The 21,347-nt window shown below is 50.6% G+C and overlaps 1 protein-coding gene across 1 annotated transcript in view; it reads left to right on the forward strand.

Annotated features, from left to right (window-relative positions):
• LOC144676666 (NF-kappa-B essential modulator-like) overlaps nucleotides 1-21,347 on the forward strand; it is a gene marked incomplete at its 3' end in the record, with an annotated part of 63,866 nt that overhangs the window by 1,147 nt on the left and 41,372 nt on the right. Inside the window, exon 2 of the mRNA XM_078537035.1 lies at nucleotides 3,518-3,671. Within this exon, the coding sequence (XP_078393161.1) occupies nucleotides 3,518-3,671 (154 nt within the window). The remainder of the gene's footprint in view (nucleotides 1-3,517; nucleotides 3,672-21,347) is intronic.

Raw genomic sequence — 21,347 nt, forward strand, 5'->3', positions numbered from 1 at the left:
CACTACACACCCCCCTCCCCCACTACACACCCCCCTCCCCCACTACACACCCCCCTCCCCCACTACACACCCCCCCTCACCCACTACACACCCCCCCTCCCCCACTACACACCCCCCCTCCCCCACTACACACCCCCCCTCCCCCACTACACACCCCCCCTCCCCCACTACACACCCCCCCTCCCCCACTACACACCCCCCTCCCCCACTACACACCCCCCCTCCCCCACTACACACCCCCCTCCCCCACTACACACCCCCCCTCCCCCACTACACACCCCCTCCCCCACTACACACCCCCCTCCCCCACTACACCCCCCCTCCCCCACTACACACCCCCCCTCCCCCACTACACACCCCCCCTCCCCCACTACACACCCCCCCTCCCCCACTACACACCCCCCTCCCCCACTACACACCCCCCCCTCCCCCACTACACACCCCCCCTCCCCCACTACACACCCCCCTCCCCCACTACACACCCCCCTCCCCCACTACACACCCCCCTCCCCCACTACACACCCCCCTCCCCCACTACACACCCCCCCTCCCCCACTACACACCCCCCTCCCCCACTACACACCCCCCTCCCCCACTACACACCCCCCTCCCCCACTACACACCCCCCTCCCCCACTACACACCCCCCCTCCCCCACTACACACCCCCCTCCCCCACTACACACCCCCCCTCCCCCACTACACACCCCCCTCCCCCACTACACACCCCCCTCCCCCACTACACACCCCCCTCCCCCACTACACACCCCCCCTCCCCCACTACACACCCCCCTCCCCCACTACACACCCCCCCTCCCCCACTACACACCCCCCTCCCCCACTACACACCCCCCTCCCCCACTAACCTGCTCCAGCCCCTACAACCCTATCTCTGTAACCTCCTCCAGCCCCAACACCCCTATCTCTGTAGCCTCCTCCAGCCCCTACACCCCTCCCTATCTCTGTAACCTCCTCCAGCCCCTACAACCCTCCCTATCTCTGTAACCTCCTCCAGCCCCAACACCCCTATCTCTGTAACCTCCTCCAGCCCCTACAACGCTCCCTATCTCTGTAACCTCCTCCAGCCCCTACAACGCTCCCTATCTCTGTAACCTCCTCCAGCCCCTACACCCCTCCCTATCTCTGTAACCTCCTCCAGCCCCTACAACCCTCCCTATCTCTGTAACCTCCTCCAGCCCCAACACCCCTATCTCTGTAACCTCCTCCAGCCCCTACACCCCTCCCTATCTCTGTAACCTCCTCCAACCCCTACAACCCTCCCTATCTCTGTAACCTCCTCCAACCCCTACACCCCTCCCTATCTCTGTAACCTCCTCCGGCCCCTACACCCCTCCCTATCTCTGTAACCTCCTCCAGCCCCTACACCCCTCCCTATCTCTGTAACCTCCTCCAGCCCTTACAACCCTCCCTATCTCTGTAACCTCCTCCAGCCCCTACACCCCTCCCTATCTCTGTAACCTCCTCCAGCCCCTACAACCCTCCCTATCTCTGTAACCTCCTCCAACCCCTACACCCCTCCCTATCTCTGTAACCTCCTCCAGCCCCTACACCACTCCCTATCTCTGTAACCTCCTCCAGCCCCTACACCCCTCCCTATCACTGTAACCTCCTCCAGCCCCTACAACCCTCCCTATCTCTGTAACCTCCTCCAACCCCTACACCCCTCCCTGTCTCTGTAACCTCCTCCAGCCCCTACACCCCTCCCTATCTCTGTAACCTCCTCCAGCCCCTACACCCCTCCCTATCTCTGTAACCTCCTCCAGCCCCTATAACCCTCCCTATCTCTGTAACCTCCTCCAGCCCCTACACCCCTCCCTATCTCTGTAACCTCCTCCAGCCCCTACAACCCTCCCTATCTCTGTAACCTCCTCCAACCCCTACACCCCTCCCTATCTCTGTAACCTCCTCCAGCCCCTACACCACTCCCTATCTCTGTAACCTCCTCCAGCCCCTCACCCCTCCCTATCACTGTAACCTCCTCCAGCCCCTACAACCCTCCCTATCTCTGTAACCTCCTCCAACCCCTACACCCCTCCCTGTCTCTGTAACCTCCTCCAGCCCCTACACCCCTCCCTATCTCTGTAACCTCCTCCAGCCCCTACACCCCTCCCTATCTCTGTAACCTCCTCCAGCCCCTACAACCCTCCCTATCTCTGTAACCTCCTCCAGCCCCTACAACCCTCCCTATCTCTGTAACCTCCTCCAACCCCTACACCCCTCCCTATCTCTGTAACCTCCTCCAGCCCCTACACCCCTCCCTATCTCTGTAGCCTCCTCCAGCCCCTACACCCCTCCCTACCTCTGTAAGCCTCCTCCAGCCCCCTACAACCCCTCCCTATCTCTGTAACATCCTCCAGCCCCTACACCCCTCCCTATCTCTGTAGCCTCCTCCAGCCCCTACACCCCTCCCTACCTCTGTAAGCCTCCTCCAGCCCCCTACAACCCCTCCCTATCTCTGTAACATCCTCCAGCCCCTACAACCCTCCCTATCTCTGTAACCTCCTCCAGCCCCTACAACCCTCCCTATCTCTGTAACCTCCTCCAGCCCCTACAACCCTCCCTATCTCTGTAACCTCCTCCAGCCCCTACAACCCTCCCTATCTCTGTAACCTCCTCCAACTCCTACACCCCTCCCTATCTCTGTAACCTCCTCCAGCCCCTACACCCCTCCCTATCTCTGTAACCTCCTCCAGCCCCTACACCCCTCCCTATCTCTGTAACCTCCTCCAGCCCCTACAACCCTCCCTATCTCTGTAACCTCCTCCAACTCCTACACCCCTCCCTATCTCTGTAACCTCCTCCAGCCCCTACACCCCTCCCTATCTCTGTAACCTCCTCCAGCCCCTACACCCCTCCCTATCTCTGTAACCTCCTCCAGCCCCTACACCCCTCCCTATCTCTAACCTCCTCCAGCCCCTACACCCCTCCCTATCTCTGTAACCTCCTCCAGCCCCTACACCCCTCCCTATCTCTGTAACCTCCTCCAGCCCCTACACCCCTCCCTACCTCTGTAAGCCTCCTCCAGCCCCTACAACCCTCCCTATCTCTGTAACCTCCTCCAGCCCCTACACCCCTCCCTATCTCTGTAACCTCCTCCAGCCCCTACAACGCTCCCTATCTCTGTAACCCTCCTACAACCCTCCGAGATCTCTGCGTTCCTCCAATTCCGGCCTCTCGATCATCCCCCCGATTCCCATCGCTCCGCCATTGGCGGCCGGGCTTTCAGCTGCCTGGGGGGCCCTGAGCTCTGGAATTCCCACCCTAAACCTCTCCGCCTCCCTCTCTCTCTCTCCTCCTTTAAGACGCTCCTTAAAAACTGACATCTTCGATCGGGTTGTCGATCACTTTTCGCTGCTGACCTCCTCACGGGGCTCGGGGTCAAATCCACCTTGGTAATCTCTCCTGAGAAGCTCCTGGGGGAGGTTTCCCAGTGTTAGACAGTGCGACGTGTTCTAAGGGATGGACGCTGTTGACAGGGTGTGTTTCTGGTGTCTCCAGGAGGTATGACCTGCAACAGCGCCTGACGCTGGTCCAGACAAGGATAGCACAGTTTGAACAGTCGGAGGAGAGGTTCAAACAGCAGGAGGCCGAACTACAGGAACAGAAAGCAGCCAGCGAGCAGAAACTGCGGACCCTCAACAGGCAATTGGAGGTCAGAGCCCGGAACACGCGCACAGAGGGTCCCGAGCGAGATTCAGAGGGAGCGGAGAGGGAGGGGAGTCTCAGAGTGTTTCAGTGAGGGGTGTGGGGTATATCAGAGTGTTACAATGAGGGGTGTGGGGTATATCAGAGTGTTACAGTGAGGGGTGCGGGATATATCAGAGTGTTTCAGTGAGGGGTGTGGGGTATATCAGAGTGTTACAATGAGGGGTGTGGGGTATATCAGAGTGTTACAGTGAGGGGTGCGGGATATATCAGAGTGTTACAGTGAGGGGTGTGGGGTATATCAGTGTTACAGTGAGGGGTGTGGGGTATACCAGTGTTACAGTGAGGGGTGTGGGATATATCAGAGTGTTACAGTGAGGGGTGTGGGGTATATCAGAGTGTTACAGTGAGGGGTGTGGGGTATATCAGAGTGTTACAGTGAGGGGTGTGGGATATATCAGAGTGTTACAGTGAGGGGTGTGGGGTATATCAGAGTGTTACAGTGAGGGGTGTGGGGTGTATCAGAGTGTTACAGTGATGGGTGTGGGATATATCAGAGTGTTACAGTGAGGGGTGTGGGGTATATCAGTGTGTCACAGTGAGGGGTGTGGGGTATATCACAGTGTAACAGTGAGGGGTGTGGGGTATATCAGAGTGTTACAGTGAGGGGTGCGGGATATATCAGATTGTTACAGTGAGAGGTGTGGGATATATCAAAGTGTTACAGTGAGGGGTGTGGGGTATATCAGAGTGTTACATTGAGGGGTGTGGGATATCTCAGAGTGTTACAGTGAGGGGTGTTGGGTATATCAGAGTGTTACATTGAGGGGTGTGGGATATCTCAGAGTGTTACAGTGAGGGGTGTGGGGTATATCAGAGTGTTACAGTGAGGGGTGTGGGGGATATTAGAGTGTTACAGTGAGGGGTGTGGTGTATATCAGAGTGTTACAGTGAGGGTTGTCGGGTATATCAGAGTGATACAGTGAGGGGTGTGGGGTATATCAGAGTGATACAGTGAGGGGTGTGGGATATATCAGAGTGTTACAGTGAGGGGTGTGGGATATATCAGAGTGTTACAGTGAGGGGTGTGGTATATATCAGAGTGTTACAGTGAGGGGTGTGGGATATATCAGACTGTTACAGTGAGGGGTGTGGGGTATATCAGAATGTTACAGTGAGGGGTGTGGGATAGATCAGAGTGTTACAGTGAGGGGTGTGGGGTATATCTGTGTTACAGTGAGGGGTGTGGGATATATCAGAGTGTTACAGTGAGGGGTGTGGGATATATCAGAGTGTTACAGTGAGGGGTGTGGGGTATATCAGAGTGTTACAGTGAGGGGTGTGGGGTATATCAGAGTGTTACAGTGAGGGGTGTGGGGTATATCAGTGTTCCAGTGAGGGGTGTGGGGTATATCAGAGTGTAACAGTGAGGGGTGTGGGGTATATCTGAGTGTTACTGTGAGGGGTGTGGGATATATCAGAGTGTTACAGTGAGGGGTGTGGGGTATATCAGAGTGTTACAGTGAGGGGTGTGGGGTATATCAGAGTGTTACAGTGAGGGGTGTGGGGTATATCAGAGTGTTACAGTGAGGGGTGTGGGATATATCAGAGTGTTACAGTGAGGGGTGTGGGGTATATCAGAGTGTTACAGTGAGGGGTGTGGGGGATATCAGTGTTTACAGTGAGGGGTGTGGGATATATCAGAGTGTTACAGTGAGGGGTGTGGGATATATCAGAGTGTTACAGTGAGGGGTGTGGGATATATCAGAGTGTTACAGTGAGGGGTGTGGGGTATATCAGAGTATTACAGTGAGGGGTGTGTGGGGTATATCAGAGTCTTACAGTGAGGGGTGTGGGGTATATCAGAGTGTTACAGTGAGGGGTGTGGGGTATATCAGAGTGTTACAGTGAGGGGTGTGGGGTATATCAGAGTGTTACAGTGAGGGGTGTGGGGTATATCAGAGTGTTACACTGAGGGGTGTGGGATATATCAGAGTGTTACAGTGAGGGGTGTGGGGTATATCAGAGTGTTACAGTGAGGGGTGTGGGGTATATCAGAGTGTTACAGTGAGGGGTGTGGGGTATTTCAGAGTGTTACAGTGAGGGGTGTGGGGTATATCAGAGTGTTACAGTGAGGGGTGTGTGTGGTATATCAGGGTGTTACAGTGAGGGTTGTGGGGTATATCAGAGTGTTACAGTGAGGGGTGTGTGGGGTATATCAGGGTGTTACAGTGAGGGGTGTGTGTGGTATATCAGGGTGTTACAGTGAGGGGTATGGGATATGTCAGAGTGTTACAGTGAGGGGTGTGGGATATATCAGAGTGTTACAGCGAGGGGTGTGGGGTATATCAGAGTGTTACTGTGTGGGTTGTGGGATATATCAGAGTGTTACAGTGAGGGGTGTGGGGTATATCAGAGTGTTACAGTGAGTGGTGTGGGGTATATCAGAGTGTTACAGTGAGGGGTGTGGGGTATATCAGAGTGTTAAAGTGAGGAGTGCGCGGTATATCAGGGTGTTACAGTGAGGGGCGTGGGGTATATCAGAGTGTTACAGTCAGGGGTGTGGGATATATCAGAGTGTTACAGTGAGGGGTGTGGGGTATATCAGAGTATTACAGTGAGGGGTGTGTGGGGTATATCAGAGTCTTACAGTGAGGGGTGTGGGGTATATCAGAGTGTTACAGTGAGGGGTGTGGGGTATATCAGAGTGTTACAGTGAGGGGTGTGGGGTATATCAGAGTGTTACAGTGAGGGGTGTGGGGTGTATCAGAGTGTTACAGTGAGGGGTGTGGGGTATTTCAGAGTGTTACAGTGAGGGGTGTGGGATATATCAGAGTGTTACAGTGAGGGGTGTGTGTGGTATATCAGGGTGTTACAGTGAGGGGTGTGGGGTATATCAGAGTGTTACACTGAGGGGTGTGTGGGGTATATCAGGGTGTTACAGTGAGGGGTGTGTGTGGTATATCAGGGTGTTACAGTGAGGGGTATGGGATATGTCAGAGTGTTACAGTGAGGGGTGTGGGATACATAAGAGTGTTACAGTGAGGGGTGTGGGATATATCAGAGTGTTACAGTGAGGGGTGTGGGGTATATCAGAGTGTTACAGTGAGGGGTGTGGGGTATATCAGAGTGTTACAGTGAGGGGTGTGGGATATATCAGAGTGTTACAGTGAGGGGTGTGTGGGGTATATCAGAGTGTTACAGTGAGGGGTGTGGGGTATATCAGAGTGTTAAAGTGAGGTGTGTGGGTATATCAGAGTGTTACTGTGAGGGGTGTGGGGTATATCAAAGTGTTACTATGAGGGGTGTGGGGTATATCAGAGTGTTACAGTGAGGGGTGTGGGGGATATCAGTGTGTTAAAGTGAGGGGTGTGGGTATATCAGAGTGTTACAGTGAGGGGTGTGGGGTATATCAGAGTGTTACAGTGAGGGGTGTGGAGTATATCAGAGTGTTACAGTGAAGGGTGTGGGATATATCAGTGTTACAGTGAGGGGTGTGGTGTATATCAGAGTGTTACAGTGAGGTGTGTGGGGTATATCAGGCCGTTACAGTGAGGGGTGTGGGATATATCAGAGTGTTACAGTGAGGGGGGTGGGATATATCAGAGTGTTACAGTGAGGGGTGTGGTGTATATCAGACTGTTACAGTGAGGGGTGTGGGATATATCAGAGTGTTACAGTGAGGGGTGTGGGATATATCAGAGTGTTACAGTGAGGGGTGTGGTGTATATCAGACTGTTACAGTGAGGGGTGTGGGATATATCAGAGTGTTACAGTGACGGGTGTGGGGTATATCAGAGTGTTACAGTGAAGGGTGTGGGCTATATCAGTGTTACAGTGAGGGGTGTGGGGTATATCAGAGTGTTGCAGTGAGGGGTGTGGGCTATATCAGTGTTACAGTGAGGGGTGAGGGGTATTTCAGAGTTTTACAGTGAGGGGTGTGGGATATATCAGAGTGTTTCAGTGAGGGGTGTGGGATATATCAGAGTGTTACAGTGAGGGGTGTGGGGTATATCATAGTGTTACAGGGAGGGGTGTGGGATATATCAGAGTGTTACACTGAGGGGTGTTGGGTATATCAGAGTGTTACACTGAGGCGTGTGTGGTATATCAGACTGTTACATTGAGGGGTGCCGGGTATATCAGAGTGTTACAGTGAGTGGTGTGGGGTATATCAGAGTATTGCAGTGAGGGGTGTGTGGGGTATATCAGAGTGTTAGAGTGAGGGGTGTGGGGTATATCAGAGTGTTACAGTGAGGGGTGTGTGGGGTATATCAGAGTGTTACAGTGAGGGGTGTGGAGTATATCAGAGTGTTACAGTGAGGGGTGTGTGGGGTATATCAGAGTGTTACAGTGAGTGGTGTGGGGTATATCAGAGTGTTACAGTGAGGCATGTGGGGTATATCAGAGAGTTACAGTGAGGGGTGTGGGGTATATCGGAGTGTTACAGTGAGAGGTGTGGCGTATATCAGAGTGTTACAGTGAGGGGTGTGGGATATATCAGAGTGTTACAGTGACGGGTGTGGGCTATATCAGAGTGTTACAGTGAGGGGTGTGGTGTATATCAGAGTGTTACTGTGAGGGGTGTGGGGTATATCAGAGTGTTACAGTGAGGGGTGTGGGGTGTATCAGATTCTTACAGTGAGGGGTGTGGGATATATCAGTGTGTTACAGTGAGGGGTGTGTGGTGTATCGGAGTGTTAAAGTGAGGGGTGTGGGGGATATCAGAGTTTAACAGTGAGGGATGTGGGGTATATCAGAGTGTTACAGTGAGGGGTGTGGGATATATCAGAGTGTTACAGTGTGGGGTGTGGGGTATATCAGAGTGCTACATTGAGGGGTGTAGGGTATATCAGAGTGTTACAGTGAGGGGTGTGGGATATATCAGAGTGTTACAGTGAGGGGTGTGGGGTATATCAGAGTGTTACAGTGAGGGGTGTGGGGTATATCAGAGTGTTACAGTGAGGAGTGTGGGATATATCAGAGTGTTACAGTGATGGGTGTTGGGTATATCAGAGTGTTACAGTGATGGGTGTTGGGTATATCAGAGTGTTACAGTGAGGGGTGTGGTGTATATCAGAGTGTTACAGTGAGGGGTGTGGGATATATCAGAGTGTTGCAGCGAGGGGTGTGGGGTATATCAGAGTGTTACTGTGTGGGTTGTGGGCTATATCAGAGTGTTACAGTGAGGGGTGAGGGGTATATCAGAGTGTTACAGTGAGGGGTGTGGGATATATCAGTCATACAGTGAGGGGTGTGGGAGATATCAGAGTGTTACAGTGAGGGGTGTGGGGTATATCAGAGTGTTACAGTGAGTGGTGTGGGGTATATCAGAGTGTTACAGTGAGGGGTGTGGGGTATATCAGAGTGTTAAAGTGAGGAGTGCGCGGTATATCAGGGTGTTACAGTGAGGGGCGTGGGGTATATCAGAGTGTTACAGTCAGGGGTGTGGGATATATCAGAGTGATACAGTGAGGGGTGTGGGTTATATCAGAGTATTACAGTGAGGGGTGTGTGGGGTATATCAGAGTCTTACAGTGAGCGGTGTGTGGTATATCAGAGTGTTACAGTGAGGGGTGTGGGGTATATCAGAGTGTTACAGTGAGGGGTGTGTGGTATATCAGAGTGTTACAGTGAGGGGTGTGGGGTGTATCAGAGTGTTACAGTGAGGGGTGTGGGGTATTTCAGAGTGTTACAGTGAGGGGTGTGGGGTATATCAGAGTGTTACAGTGAGGGGTGTGTGTGGTATATCAGGGTGTTACAGTGAGGGGTGTGGGGTATATCAGAGTGTTACACTGAGGGGTGTGTGGGTTATATCAGGGTGTTACAGTGAGGGGTGTGTGTGGTATATCAGGGTGTTACAGTGAGGGGTATGGGATATGTCAGAGTGTTACAGTGAGGGGTGTGGGATACATAAGAGTGTTACAGTGAGGGGTGTGGGATATATCAGAGTGTTACAGTGACGGGTGTGGGGTATATCAGAGTGTTACAGTGAGGGGTGTGGGGTATATCAGAGTGTTACAGTGAGGGGTGTGGGATATATCAGAGTGTTACAGTGAGGGGTGTGTGGGGTATATCAGAGTGTTACAGTGAGGGGTGTGGGGTATATCAGAGTGTTAAAGTGAGGTGTGTGGTATATCAGAGTGTTACTGCGAGGGGTGTGGGGTATATCAAAGTGTTACTATGAGGGGTGTGGGGTATATCAGAGTGTTACAGTGAGGGGTGTGGGGGATATCAGTGTGTTAAAGTGAGGGGTGTGGGTATATCAGAGTGTTACAGTGAGGGGTGTGGGGTATATCAGAGTGTTACAGTGAAGGGTGTGGGATATATCAGTGTTACAGTGAGGGGTGTGGTGTATATCAGAGTGTTACAGTGAGGTGTGTGGGGTATATCAGGCTGTTACAGTGAGGGGTGTGGGATATATCAGAGTGTTACAGTGAGGGGGGTGGGATATATCAGAGTGTTACAGTGAGGGGTGTGGTGTATATCAGACTGTTACAGTGAGGGGTGTGGGATATATCAGAGTGTTACAGTGAGGGGTGTGGGATATATCAGAGTGTTACAGTGACGGGTGTGGGGTATATCAGAGTGTTACAGTGAAGGGTGTGGGCTATATCAGTGTTACAGTGAGTGGTGTGGGGTATATCAGTGTGTTGCAGTGAGGGGTGTGGGCTATATCAGTGTTACAGTGAGGGGTGAGGGGTATTTCAGAGTGTTACAGTGAGGGGTGTGGGATATATCAGAGTGTTTCAGTGAGGGGTGTGGGATATATCAGAGTGTTACAGTGAGGGGTGTGGGGTATATCATAGTGTTACAGTGAGGGGTGTGGGATATATCAGAGTGTTACAGTGAGGGGTGTTGGGTATATCAGAGTGTTACAGTGAGGGGTGTGGGGTATATCAGAGTGTTACAGTGAGGGGTGTGGGGTAAATCAGAGTGTTACAGTGGGGGTTGCGGGGTATATCAGAGTGTTACAGTGAGGTGTGTGGGGTATATCAGAGTGTTTCAGTGAGGGGTGTGGGATATATCAGAGTGTTACAGTGAGGGGTGTGGTGTATATCAGAGTGTTACAGTGAGGGGTGTGGGGTATATCAGAGTGTTACAGTGAGGGGTGTGGGGTATATCAGAGTGTTACAGTGAGGATTGCGGGGTATATCAGAGCGTTACAGTGAGGGGTGTGGGGTATATCAGAGTGTTACAGTGAGGGGTGTGGGATATATCAGAGTGTTACAGTGAGGGGTGTGGGGTATATCAGAGTGTTACTGTGTGGGGTGTGGGCTATATCAGAGTGTTACAGTGAGGGGTGTGGGGTATATCAGAGTGTTACAGTGAGGGGTGTGGGATATATCAGTCATACAGTGAGGGGTGTGGGAGATATCAGAGTGTTACAGTGAGGGGTGTGGGGTATATCAGAGTGTTAAAGTGAGGAGTGCGCGATATATCAGAGTGTTACAGTGAGGGGTGTGGGGTATATCAGAGTGTTACAGTGAGGGGTGTGGGGTATATCAGAGTGTTACAGTGAGGGGTGTGGGTTATATCAGAGGGTTACAGTGAGGGGTGTGGGATATATCAGTGTTACAGTGAGGGGTGTGGGATATATCAGAGTGTTACAGTGTGGAGTGTGAGGTATATCAGAGTGTTACAGTGAGGGGTGTGGGGTATATCAGTGTTTCAGTGAGGGGTGTGGGATTCATCAGTGTTTACAGTTAGGGGTGTGGGATATATCAGAGTGTTACACTGAGGCGTGTGTGGTATATCAGAGTATTGCATTGAGGGGTGTGTGGGGTATATCAGAGTGTTAGAGTGAGGGGTGTGGGGTATATCAGAGTGTTACAGTGAGGGGTGTGTGGGGTATATCAGAGTGTTATAGTGAGGGGTGTGGGGTATATCAGAGTGTTACAGTGAGGGGTGTGTGGGGTATATCAGAGTGTTACAGTGAGTGGTGTGGGGTATATCAGAGTGTTACAGTGAGGCGTGTGGGGTATATCAGAGAGTTACAGTGAGGGGTGTGGGGTATATCGGAGTGTTACAGTGAGAGGTGTGGCGTATATCAGAGTGTTACAGTGAGGGGTGTGGGATATATCAGAGTGTTACAGTGACGGGTGTGGGCTATATCAGAGTGTTACAGTGAGGGGTGTGGTGTAGATCAGAGTGTTCCTGTGAGGGGTGTGGGGTATATCAGAGTGTTACAGTGAGGGGTGTGGGGTGTATCAGATTCTTACAGTGAGGGGTGTGGGATATATCAGTGTGTTACAGTGAGGGGTGTGTGGTGTATCGGAGTGTTACAGTGAGGGGTGTGGGGGATATCAGAGTTTAACAGTGAGGGATGTGGCGTATATCAGAGTGTTACAGTGAGGGGTGTGGGATATATCAGAGTGTTACAGTGTGGGGTGTGGGGTATATCAGAGTGCTACAGTGAGGGGTGTAGGGTATATCAGAGTGTTACAGTGAGGGGTGTGGGATATATCAGAGTGTTACAGTGAGGGGTGTGGGGTATATCAGAGTGTTACAGTGAGGGGTGTGGGGTATATCAGAGTGTTACAGTGAGGAGTGTGGGATATATCAGAGTCTTACAGAGATGGGTGTGGGGTATATCAGAGTGTTACAGTGAGGGGTGTTGGATATATCAGAGTGTTACAGTGAGGGGTGTGGGATATATCAGAGTGTTACAGTGAGGGGTGTGGGGTATATCAGAGTGTTACAGTGAGGGGTGTGGGATATAGCAGAGTGTTACAGTGAGGGGTGTGGGATATATCAGAGTGTTACAATGAGGGGTGTGGGTTATTTCAGAGTGTTACAGAGAGGCGTGTGGGTTATATCAGTGTTACACTGAGGGGTGTGGGATATATCAGAGTGTTACAGTGAGGGGTGTGGGATATATCAGAGTGTTACAGTGAGGGGTATATCAGAGTCTTACAGTGAGGGGTGTGGGATATATCAGAGTGTTACAGTGAGTGGTGTGAGGTATATCAGAGTGGTAAAGTGAGGGGTGTGGGGTATATCAGTATTACAGTGAGGGGTGTGTGGAGTATATCAGGGTGTTACAGTGAGTGGTGTGGGGTATATCAGATTCTTACAGTGAGGGGTGTGGGGTATATCAGATTCTTACAGTGAGGGGTGTGGGGTATTTCAGGGTGTTACAGTGAGGGTTGTGGGGTATATCTGAGTGTTACAGTGAGGGGTGTGTGGGGTATATCAGGGTGTTACAGTGAGGGGTGTGTGTGGTATATCAGGGTGTTACAGTGAGGGGTATGGGATATGTCAGAGTGTTACAGTGAGGGGTGTGGGATATATCAGAGTGTTACAGCGAGGGGTGTGGGGTATATCAGAGTGTTACTGTGTGGGTTGTGGGCTATATCAGAGTGTTACAGTGAGGGGTGAGGGGTATATCAGAGTGTTACAGTGAGGGGTGTGGGATATATCAGTCATACAGTGAGGGGTGTGGGATATATCAGAGTGTTACAGTGAGGGGTGTGGGGTATATCAGAGAGTTACAGTGAGTGGTGTGGGGTATATCAGAGTGTTACAGTGAGGGGTGTGGGGTATATCAGAGTGTTAAAGTGAGGAGTGCGCGGTATATCAGGGTGTTACAGTGAGGGGCGTGGGGTATATCAGAGTGTTACAGTCAGGGGTGTGGGATATATCAGAGTGTTACAGTGAGGGGTGTGGGGTATATCAGAGTATTACAGTGAGGGGTGTGTGGGGTATATCAGAGTCTTACAGTGAGGGTTGTCGGGTATATCAGAGTGTTACAGTGAGGGGTGTGGGGTATATCAGAGTGTTACAGTGAGGGGTGTGGGGTATATCAGAGTGTTACAGTGAGGGGTGTGGGGTGTATCAGAGTGTTACAGTGAGGGGTGTGGGGTATTTCAGAGTGTTACAGTGAGGGGTGTGGGGTATATCAGAGTGTTACAGTGAGGGGTGTGTGTGGTATATCAGGGTGTTACAGTGAGGGGTGTGGGGTATATCAGAGTGTTACACTGAGGGGTGTGTGGGGTATATCAGGGTGTTACAGTGAGGGGTGTGTGTGGTATATCAGGGTGTTACAGTGAGGGGTATGGGATATGTCAGAGTGTTACAGTGAGGGGTGTGGGATACATAAGAGTGTTACAGTGAGGGGTGTGGCATATATCAGAGTGTTACAGTGAGGGGTGTGGGGTATATCAGAGTGTTACAGTGAGGGGTGTGGGGTATATCAGAGTGTTACAGTGAGGGGTGTGGGATATATCAGAGTGTTACAGTGAGGGGTGTGTGGGGTATATCAGAGTGTTACAGTGAGGGGTGTGGGGTATATCAGAGTGTTAAAGTGAGGTGTGTGGGTATATCAGAGTGTTACTGTGAGGGGTGTGGGGTATATCAGAGTGTTACAGTGAGGGGTGTGGAGTATATCAGAGTGTTACAGTGAAGGGTGTTGGATATATCAGTGTTACAGTGAGGGGTGTGGTTTATATCAGTGTGTTACAGTGAGGTGTGTGGGGTATATCAGGCCGTTACAGTGAGGGGTGTGGGATATATCAGAGTGTTACAGTGAGGGGGGTGGGATATATCAGAGTGTTACAGTGAGGGGTGTGGTGTATATCAGACTGTTACAGTGAGGGGTGTGGGATATATCAGAGTGTTACAGTGAGGGGTGTGGGATATATCAGAGTGTTACAGTGAGGGGTGTGGTGTATATCAGACTGTTACAGTGAGGGGTGTGGGATATATCAGAGTGTTACAGTGACGGGTGTGGGGTATATCAGAGTGTTACAGTGAAGGGTGTGGGCTATATCAGTGTTACAGTGAGGGGTGTGGGGTATATCAGAGTGTTGCAGTGAGGGGTGTGGGCTATATCAGTGTTACAGTGAGGGGTGAGGGGTATTTCAGAGTGTAACAGTGAGGGGTGTGGGATATATCAGAGTGTTTCAGTGAGGCGTGTGGGATATATCAGAGTGTTACAGTGAGGGGTGTGGGGTATATCATAGTGTTACAGTGAGGGGTGTGGGATATATCAGAGTGTTACAGTGAGGGGTGTTGGGTATATCAGAGTGTTACAGTGAGGGGTGTGGGGTATATCAGAGTGTTACAGTGAGGGGTGTGGGGTAAATCAGAGTGTTACAGTGGGGGTTGCGGGATATATCAGAGTGTTACAGTGAGGTGTGTGGGGTATATCAGAGTGTTTCAGTGAGGGGTGTGGGATATATCAGAGTGTTACAGTGAGGGGTGTGGTGTATCTCAGAGTGTTACAGTGAGGGGTGTGGGGTATATCAGAGTGTTACAGTGAGGGGTGTGGGGTATATCAGAGTGTTACAGTGAGGATTGCGGGGTATATCAGAGCGTTACAGTGAGGGGTGTGGGGTATATCAGAGTGTTACAGTGAGGGGTGTGGGATATATCAGAGTGTTACAGTGAGGGGTGTGGGGTATATCAGAGTGTTACTGTGTGGGGTGTGGGCTATATCCGAGTGTTACAGTGAGGGGTGTGGGGTATATCAGAGCGTTACAGTGAGGGGTGTGGGATATATCAGTCATACAGTGAGGGGTGTGGGAGATATCAGAGTGTTACAGTGAGGGGTGTGGGATATATCAGAGTGTTACAGTCAGGGGTGTGTGGTATATCAGAGTGTTACAGTGAGTGGTGTGGGGTATATCAGAGAGTTACAGTGAGGGGTGTGGGGTATATCAGAGTGTTACAGTGAGGGGTGTGGGATATATCAGTGTTACAGTGAGGGGTGTGGGATATATCAGAGTGTTACAGTGTGGAGTGTGAGGTATATCAGAGTGTTACAGTGAGGGGTGTGGGGTATATCAGTGTTTCAGTGAGGGGTGTGGGATTCATCAGTGTTTACAGTTAGGGGTGTGGGATATATCAGAGTGTTACACTGAGGCGTGTGTGGTATATCAGACTGTTACATTGAGGGGTGCCGGGTATATCAGAGTGTTACAGTGAGTGGTGTGGGGTATATCAGAGTATTGCAGTGAGGGGTGTGTGGGGTATATCAGAGTGTTAGAGTGAGGGGTGTGGGGTATATCAGAGTGTTACAGTGAGGGGTGTGTGGGGTATATCAGAGTGTTATAGTGAGGGGTGTGGGGTATATCAGAGTGTTACAGTGAGGGGTGTGTGGGGTATATCAGAGTGTTACAGTGAGTGGTGTGGGGTATATCAGAGTGTTACAGTGAGGCGTGTGGGGTATATCAGAGAGTTACAGTGAGGGGTGTGGGGTATATCGGAGTGTTACAGTGAGAGGTGTGGCGTATATCAGAGTGTTACAGTGAGGGGTGAGGGATATATCAGAGTGTTACAGTGACGGGTGTGGGCTATATCAGAGTGTTACAGTGAGGGGTGTGGTGTATATCAGATTGTTACTGTGAGGGGTGTGGGGTATATCAGAGTGTTACAGTGAGGGGTGTGGGGTGTATCAGATTCTTACAGTGAGGGGTGTGGGATATATCAGTGTGTTACAGTGAGGGGTGTGTGGTGTATCGGAGTGTTACAGTGAGGGGTATGGGGGATATCAGAGTTTAACAGTGAGGGATGTGGGGTATATCAGAGTGTTACAGTGAGGGGTGTGGGATATATCAGAGTGTTACAGTGTGGGGTGTGGGGTATATCAGAGTGCTACAGTGAGGGGTGTAGGGTATATCAGAGTGTTACAGTGAGGGGTGTGGGATATATCAGAGTGTTACAGTGAGGGGTGTGGGGTATATCAGAGTGTTACAGTGAGGGGTGTGGGTATATCAGAGTGTTACAGTGAGGAGTGTGGGATATATCAGAGTGTTACAGTGATGGGTGTTGGGTATATCAGAGTGTTACAGTGAGGGGTGTGGGATATATCAGTCATACAGTGAGGGGTGTGGGATATATCAGAGTGTTACAGTGAGGGGTGTGGGGTATATCAGAGTGTTACAGTGAGTGGTGTGGGGTATATCAGAGTGTTACAGTGAGGGGTGTGGGGTATATCAGAGTGTTAAAGTGAGGAGTGCGCGGTATATCAGGGTGTTACAGTGAGTGGCGTGGGGTATATCAGAGTGTTACAGTCAGGGGTGTGGGATATATCAGAGTGTTACAGTGAGGGGTGTGGGGTATATCAGAGTATTACAGTGAGGGGTGTGTGGGGTATATCAGAGTCTTACAGTGAGGGGTGTGGGGTATATCAGAGTGTTACAGTGAGGGGTGTGGGGTATATCAGAGTGTTACAGTGAGGGGTGTGGGGTATATCAGAGTGTTACAGTGAGGGGTGTGGGGTGTATCAGAGTGTTACAGTGAGGGGTGTGGGGTATTTCAGAGTGTTACAGTGAGGGGTGTGGGGTATATCAGAGTGTTACAGTGAGGGGTGTGTGTGTTATATCAGGGTGTTACAGTGAGGGGTGTGGGGTATATCAGAGTGTTACACTGAGGGGTGTGTGGGGTATATCAGGGTGTTACAGTGAGGGGTGTGTGTGGTATATCAGGGTGTTACAGTGAGGGGTATGGGATATGTCAGAGTGTTACAGTGAGGGGTGTGGGATACATAAGAGTGTTACAGTGAGGGGTGTGGGATATATCAGAGTGTTACAGTGAGGGGTGTGGGGTATATCAGAGTGTTACAGTGAGGGGTGTGGGGTATATCAGAGTGTTACAGTGAGGGGTGTGGGATATATCAGAGTGTTACAGTGAGGGGTGTGTGGGGTATATCAGAGTGTTACAGTGAGGGGTGTGGGGTATATCAGAGTGTAAAAGTGAGGTGTGTGGGTATATCAGAGTGTTACTGTGAGGGGTGTGGGGTATATCAGAGTGTTACAGTGAGGGGTGTGGAGTATATCAGAGTGTTACAGTGAAGGGTGTGGGATATATCAGTGTTACAGTGAGGGGTGTGGTTTATATCAGTGTGTTACAGTGAGGTGTGTGGGGTATATCAGGCCGTTACAGTGAGGGGTGTGGGATATATCAGAGTGTTACAGTGAGGGGGGTGGGATATATCAGAGTGTTACAGTGAGGGGTGTGGTGTATATCAGACTGTTACAGTGAGGGGTGTGGGATATATCAGAGTGTTACAGTGAGGGGTGTGGGATATATCAGAGTGTTACAGTGAGGGGTGTGGTGTATATCAGACTGTTACATTGAGGGGTGTGGGATATATCAGAGTGTTACAGTGACGGGTGTGGGGTATATCAGAGTGTTACAGTGAAGGGTGTGGGCTATATCAGTGTTACAGTGAGGGGTGTGGGGTATATCAGAGTGTTGCAGTGAGAGGTGTGGGCTATATCAGTGTTACAGTGAGGGGTGAGGGGTATTTCAGAGTGTAACAGTGAGGGGTGTGTGATATATCAGAGTGTTTCAGTGAGGGGTGTGGGATATATCAGAGTGTTACAGTGAGGGGTGTGGGGTATATCATAGTGTTACAGTGAGGGGTGTGGGATATATCAGAGTGTTACAGTGAGGGGTGTTGGGTATATCAGAGTGTTACAGTGAGGGGTGTGGGGTATATCAGAGTGCTACAGTGAGGGGTGTAGGGTATATCAGAGTGTTACAGTGAGGGGTGTGGGATATATCAGAGTGTTACAGTGAGGGGTGTGGGGTATATCAGAGTGTTACAGTGAGGGGTGTGGGATATATCAGAGTGTTACAGTGAGGGGTGTGGGGTATATCAGAGTGTTAAAGTGAGGAGTGCGCGGTATATCAGGGTGTTACAGTGAGGGGCGTGGGGTATATCAGAGTGTTACAGTCAGGGGTGTGGGATATATCAGGGTGTTACAGTGAGGGGTGTGGGGTATATCAGAGTATTACAGTGAGGGGTGTGTGGGGTATATCAGAGTCTTACAGTGAAGGGTGTGGGGTATATCAGAGTGTTACAGTGAGGGGTGTGGGGTATATCAGAGTGTTACAGTGAGGGGTGTGGGGTATATCAGAGTGTTACAGTGAGGGGTGTGGGGTGTATCAGAGTGTTACAGTGAGGGGTGTGGGGTATTTCAGATTGTTACAGTGAGGGGTGTGGGGTATATCAGTGTGTTACAGTGAGGGGTGTGTGTGGTATATCAGGGTGTTACAGTGAGGGGTGTGGGGTATATCAGAGTGTTACACTGAGGGGTGTGTGGGGTATATCAGGGTGTTACAGTGAGGGGTGTGTGTGGTATATCAGGGTGTTACAGTGAGGGGTATGGGATATGTCAGAGTGTTACAGTGAGGGGTGTGGGATACATAAGAGTGTTACAGTGAGGGGTGTGGGATATATCAGAGTGTTACAGTGACGGGTGTGGGGTATATCAGAGTGTTACAGTGAGGGGTGTGGGGTATATCAGAGTGTTACAGTGAGGGGTGTGGGATATATCAGAGTGTTACAGTGAGGAGTGTGTGGGGTATATCAGAGTGTTACAGTGAGGGGTGTGGGGTATATCAGAGTGTTAAAGTGAGGTGTGTGGGTATATCAGAGTGTTACTGTGAGGGGTGTGGGGTATATCAGAGTGTTACAGTGAGGGGTGTGGAGTATATCAGAGTGTTACAGTGAAGGGTGTGGGATATATCAGTGTTACAGTGAGGGGTGTGGTTTATATCAGTGTGTTACAGTGAGGTGTGTGGGGTATATCAGGCCGTTACATGAGGGGTGTGGGATATATCAGAGTGTTACAGTGAGGGGGGTGGGATATATCAGAGTGTTACAGTGAGGGGTGTGGTGTATATCAGACTGTTACAGTGAGGGGTGTGGGATATATCAGAGTGTTACAGTGAGGGGTGTGGGATATATCAGAGTGTTACAGTGAGGGGTGTGGTGTATATCAGACTGTTACAGTGAGGGGTGTGGGATATATCAGAGTGTTACAGTGACGGGTGTGGGGTATATCAGAGTGTTACAGTGAAGGGTGTGGGCTATATCAGTGTTACAGTGAGGGTTGTGGGGTATATCAGAGTGTTGCAGTGAGGGGTGTGGACTATATCAGTGTTACAGTGAGGGGTGAGGGGTATTTCAGAGTGTAACAGTGAGGGGTGTGGGATATATCAGAGTGTTTCAGTGAGGGGTGTGGGATATATCAGAGTGTTACAGTGAGGGGTGTGGGGTATATCATAGTGTTACAGTGAGGGGTGTGGGATATATCAGAGTGTTATAGTGAGGGGTGTTGGGTATATCAGAGTGTTACAGTGAGGGGTGTGGGGTATATCAGAGTGTTACAGTGAGGGGTGTGGGGTAAGTCAGAGTGTTACAGTAGGGGTTGCGGGATATATCAGAGTGTTACAGTGAGGTGTGTGGGGTATATCAGAGTGTTTCAGTGAGGGGTGTGGGATATATCAGAGTGTTACAGTGAGGGGTGTGGTGTATATCAGAGTGTTACAGTGAGGGGTGTGGGGTATATCAGAGTGTTACAGTGAGGGGTGTGGGGTATATCAGAGTGTTACAGTGAGGATTGCGGTGTATATCAGAGCGTTACAGTGAGGGGTGTGGGGTATATCAGAGTGTTACAGTGAGGGGTGTGGGATATATCAGAGTGTTACAGTGAGGGGTGTGGGGTATATCAGAGTGTTACTGTGTGGGGTGTGGGCTATATCCGAGTGTTACAGTGAGGGGTGTGGGGTATATCAGACCGTTACAGTGAGGGGTGTGGGATATATCAGTCATACAGTCAGGGGTGTGGGAGATATCAGAGTGTTACAGTGAGGGGTGTGGGATATATCAGAGTGTTACAGTCAGGGGTGTGTGGTATATCAGAGTGTTACAGTGAGTGGTGTGGGGTATATCAGAGTGTTACAGTGAGGTGTGTGGGGTATATCAGAGTGTTAAAGTGAGGAGTGCGCGATATATCAGAGTGTTACAGTGAGGGGTGTGGGGTATATCAGAGTGTTACAGTGAGGGGTGTGGGTTATATCAGAGTGTTACAGTGAGGGGTGTGGGATATATCAGTGTTACAGTGAGGGGTGTGGGATATATCAGAGTGTTACAGTGTGGAGTGTGAGGTATATCAGAGTGTTACAGTGAGGGGTGTGGGGTATATCAGTGTTTCAGTGAGGGGTGTGGGATTCATCAGTGTTTACAGTTAGGGGTGTGGGATATATCAGAGTGTTACACTGAGGCGTGTGTGGTATATCAGACTGTTACATCGAGGGGTGCCGGGTATATCAGAGTGTTACAGTGAGTGGTGTGGGGTATATCAGAGTATTGCAGTGAGGGGTGTGTGGGGTATATCAGAGTGTTAGAGTGAGGGGTGTGGGGTATATCAGAGTGTTACAGTGAGGGGTGTGTGGGGTATATCAGAGTGTTATAGTGAGGGGTGTGGGGTATATCAGAGTGTTACAGTGAGGGGTGTGTGGGGTATATCAGAGTGTTACAGTGAGTGGTGTGGGGTATATCAGATTGTTACAGTGAGGCGTGTGGGTTATATCAGAGAGTTACAGTGAGGGGTGTGGGGTATATCGGAGTGTTACAGTGAGAGGTGTGGCGTATATCAGAGTGTTACAGTGAGGGGTGTGGGATATATCAGAGTGTTACAGTGACGGGTGTGGGCTATATCAGAGTGTTACAGTGAGGGGTGTGGTGTATATCAGATTGTTACTGTGAGGGGTGTGGGGTATATCAGAGTGTTACAGTGAGGGGTGTGGGGTGTATCAGATTCTTACAGTGAGGGGTGTGGGATATATCAGTGTGTTACAGTGAGGGGTGTGTGGTGTATCGGAGTGTTACAGTGAGGGGTGTGGGGGATATCAGAGTTTAACAGTGAGGGATGTGGGGTATATCAGA

Source organism: Cetorhinus maximus, unplaced genomic scaffold (genome assembly GCF_964194155.1).
Source record: "Cetorhinus maximus unplaced genomic scaffold, sCetMax3.hap1.1 HAP1_SCAFFOLD_1808, whole genome shotgun sequence".
Taxonomy (NCBI): domain Eukaryota; kingdom Metazoa; phylum Chordata; class Chondrichthyes; order Lamniformes; family Cetorhinidae; genus Cetorhinus; species Cetorhinus maximus.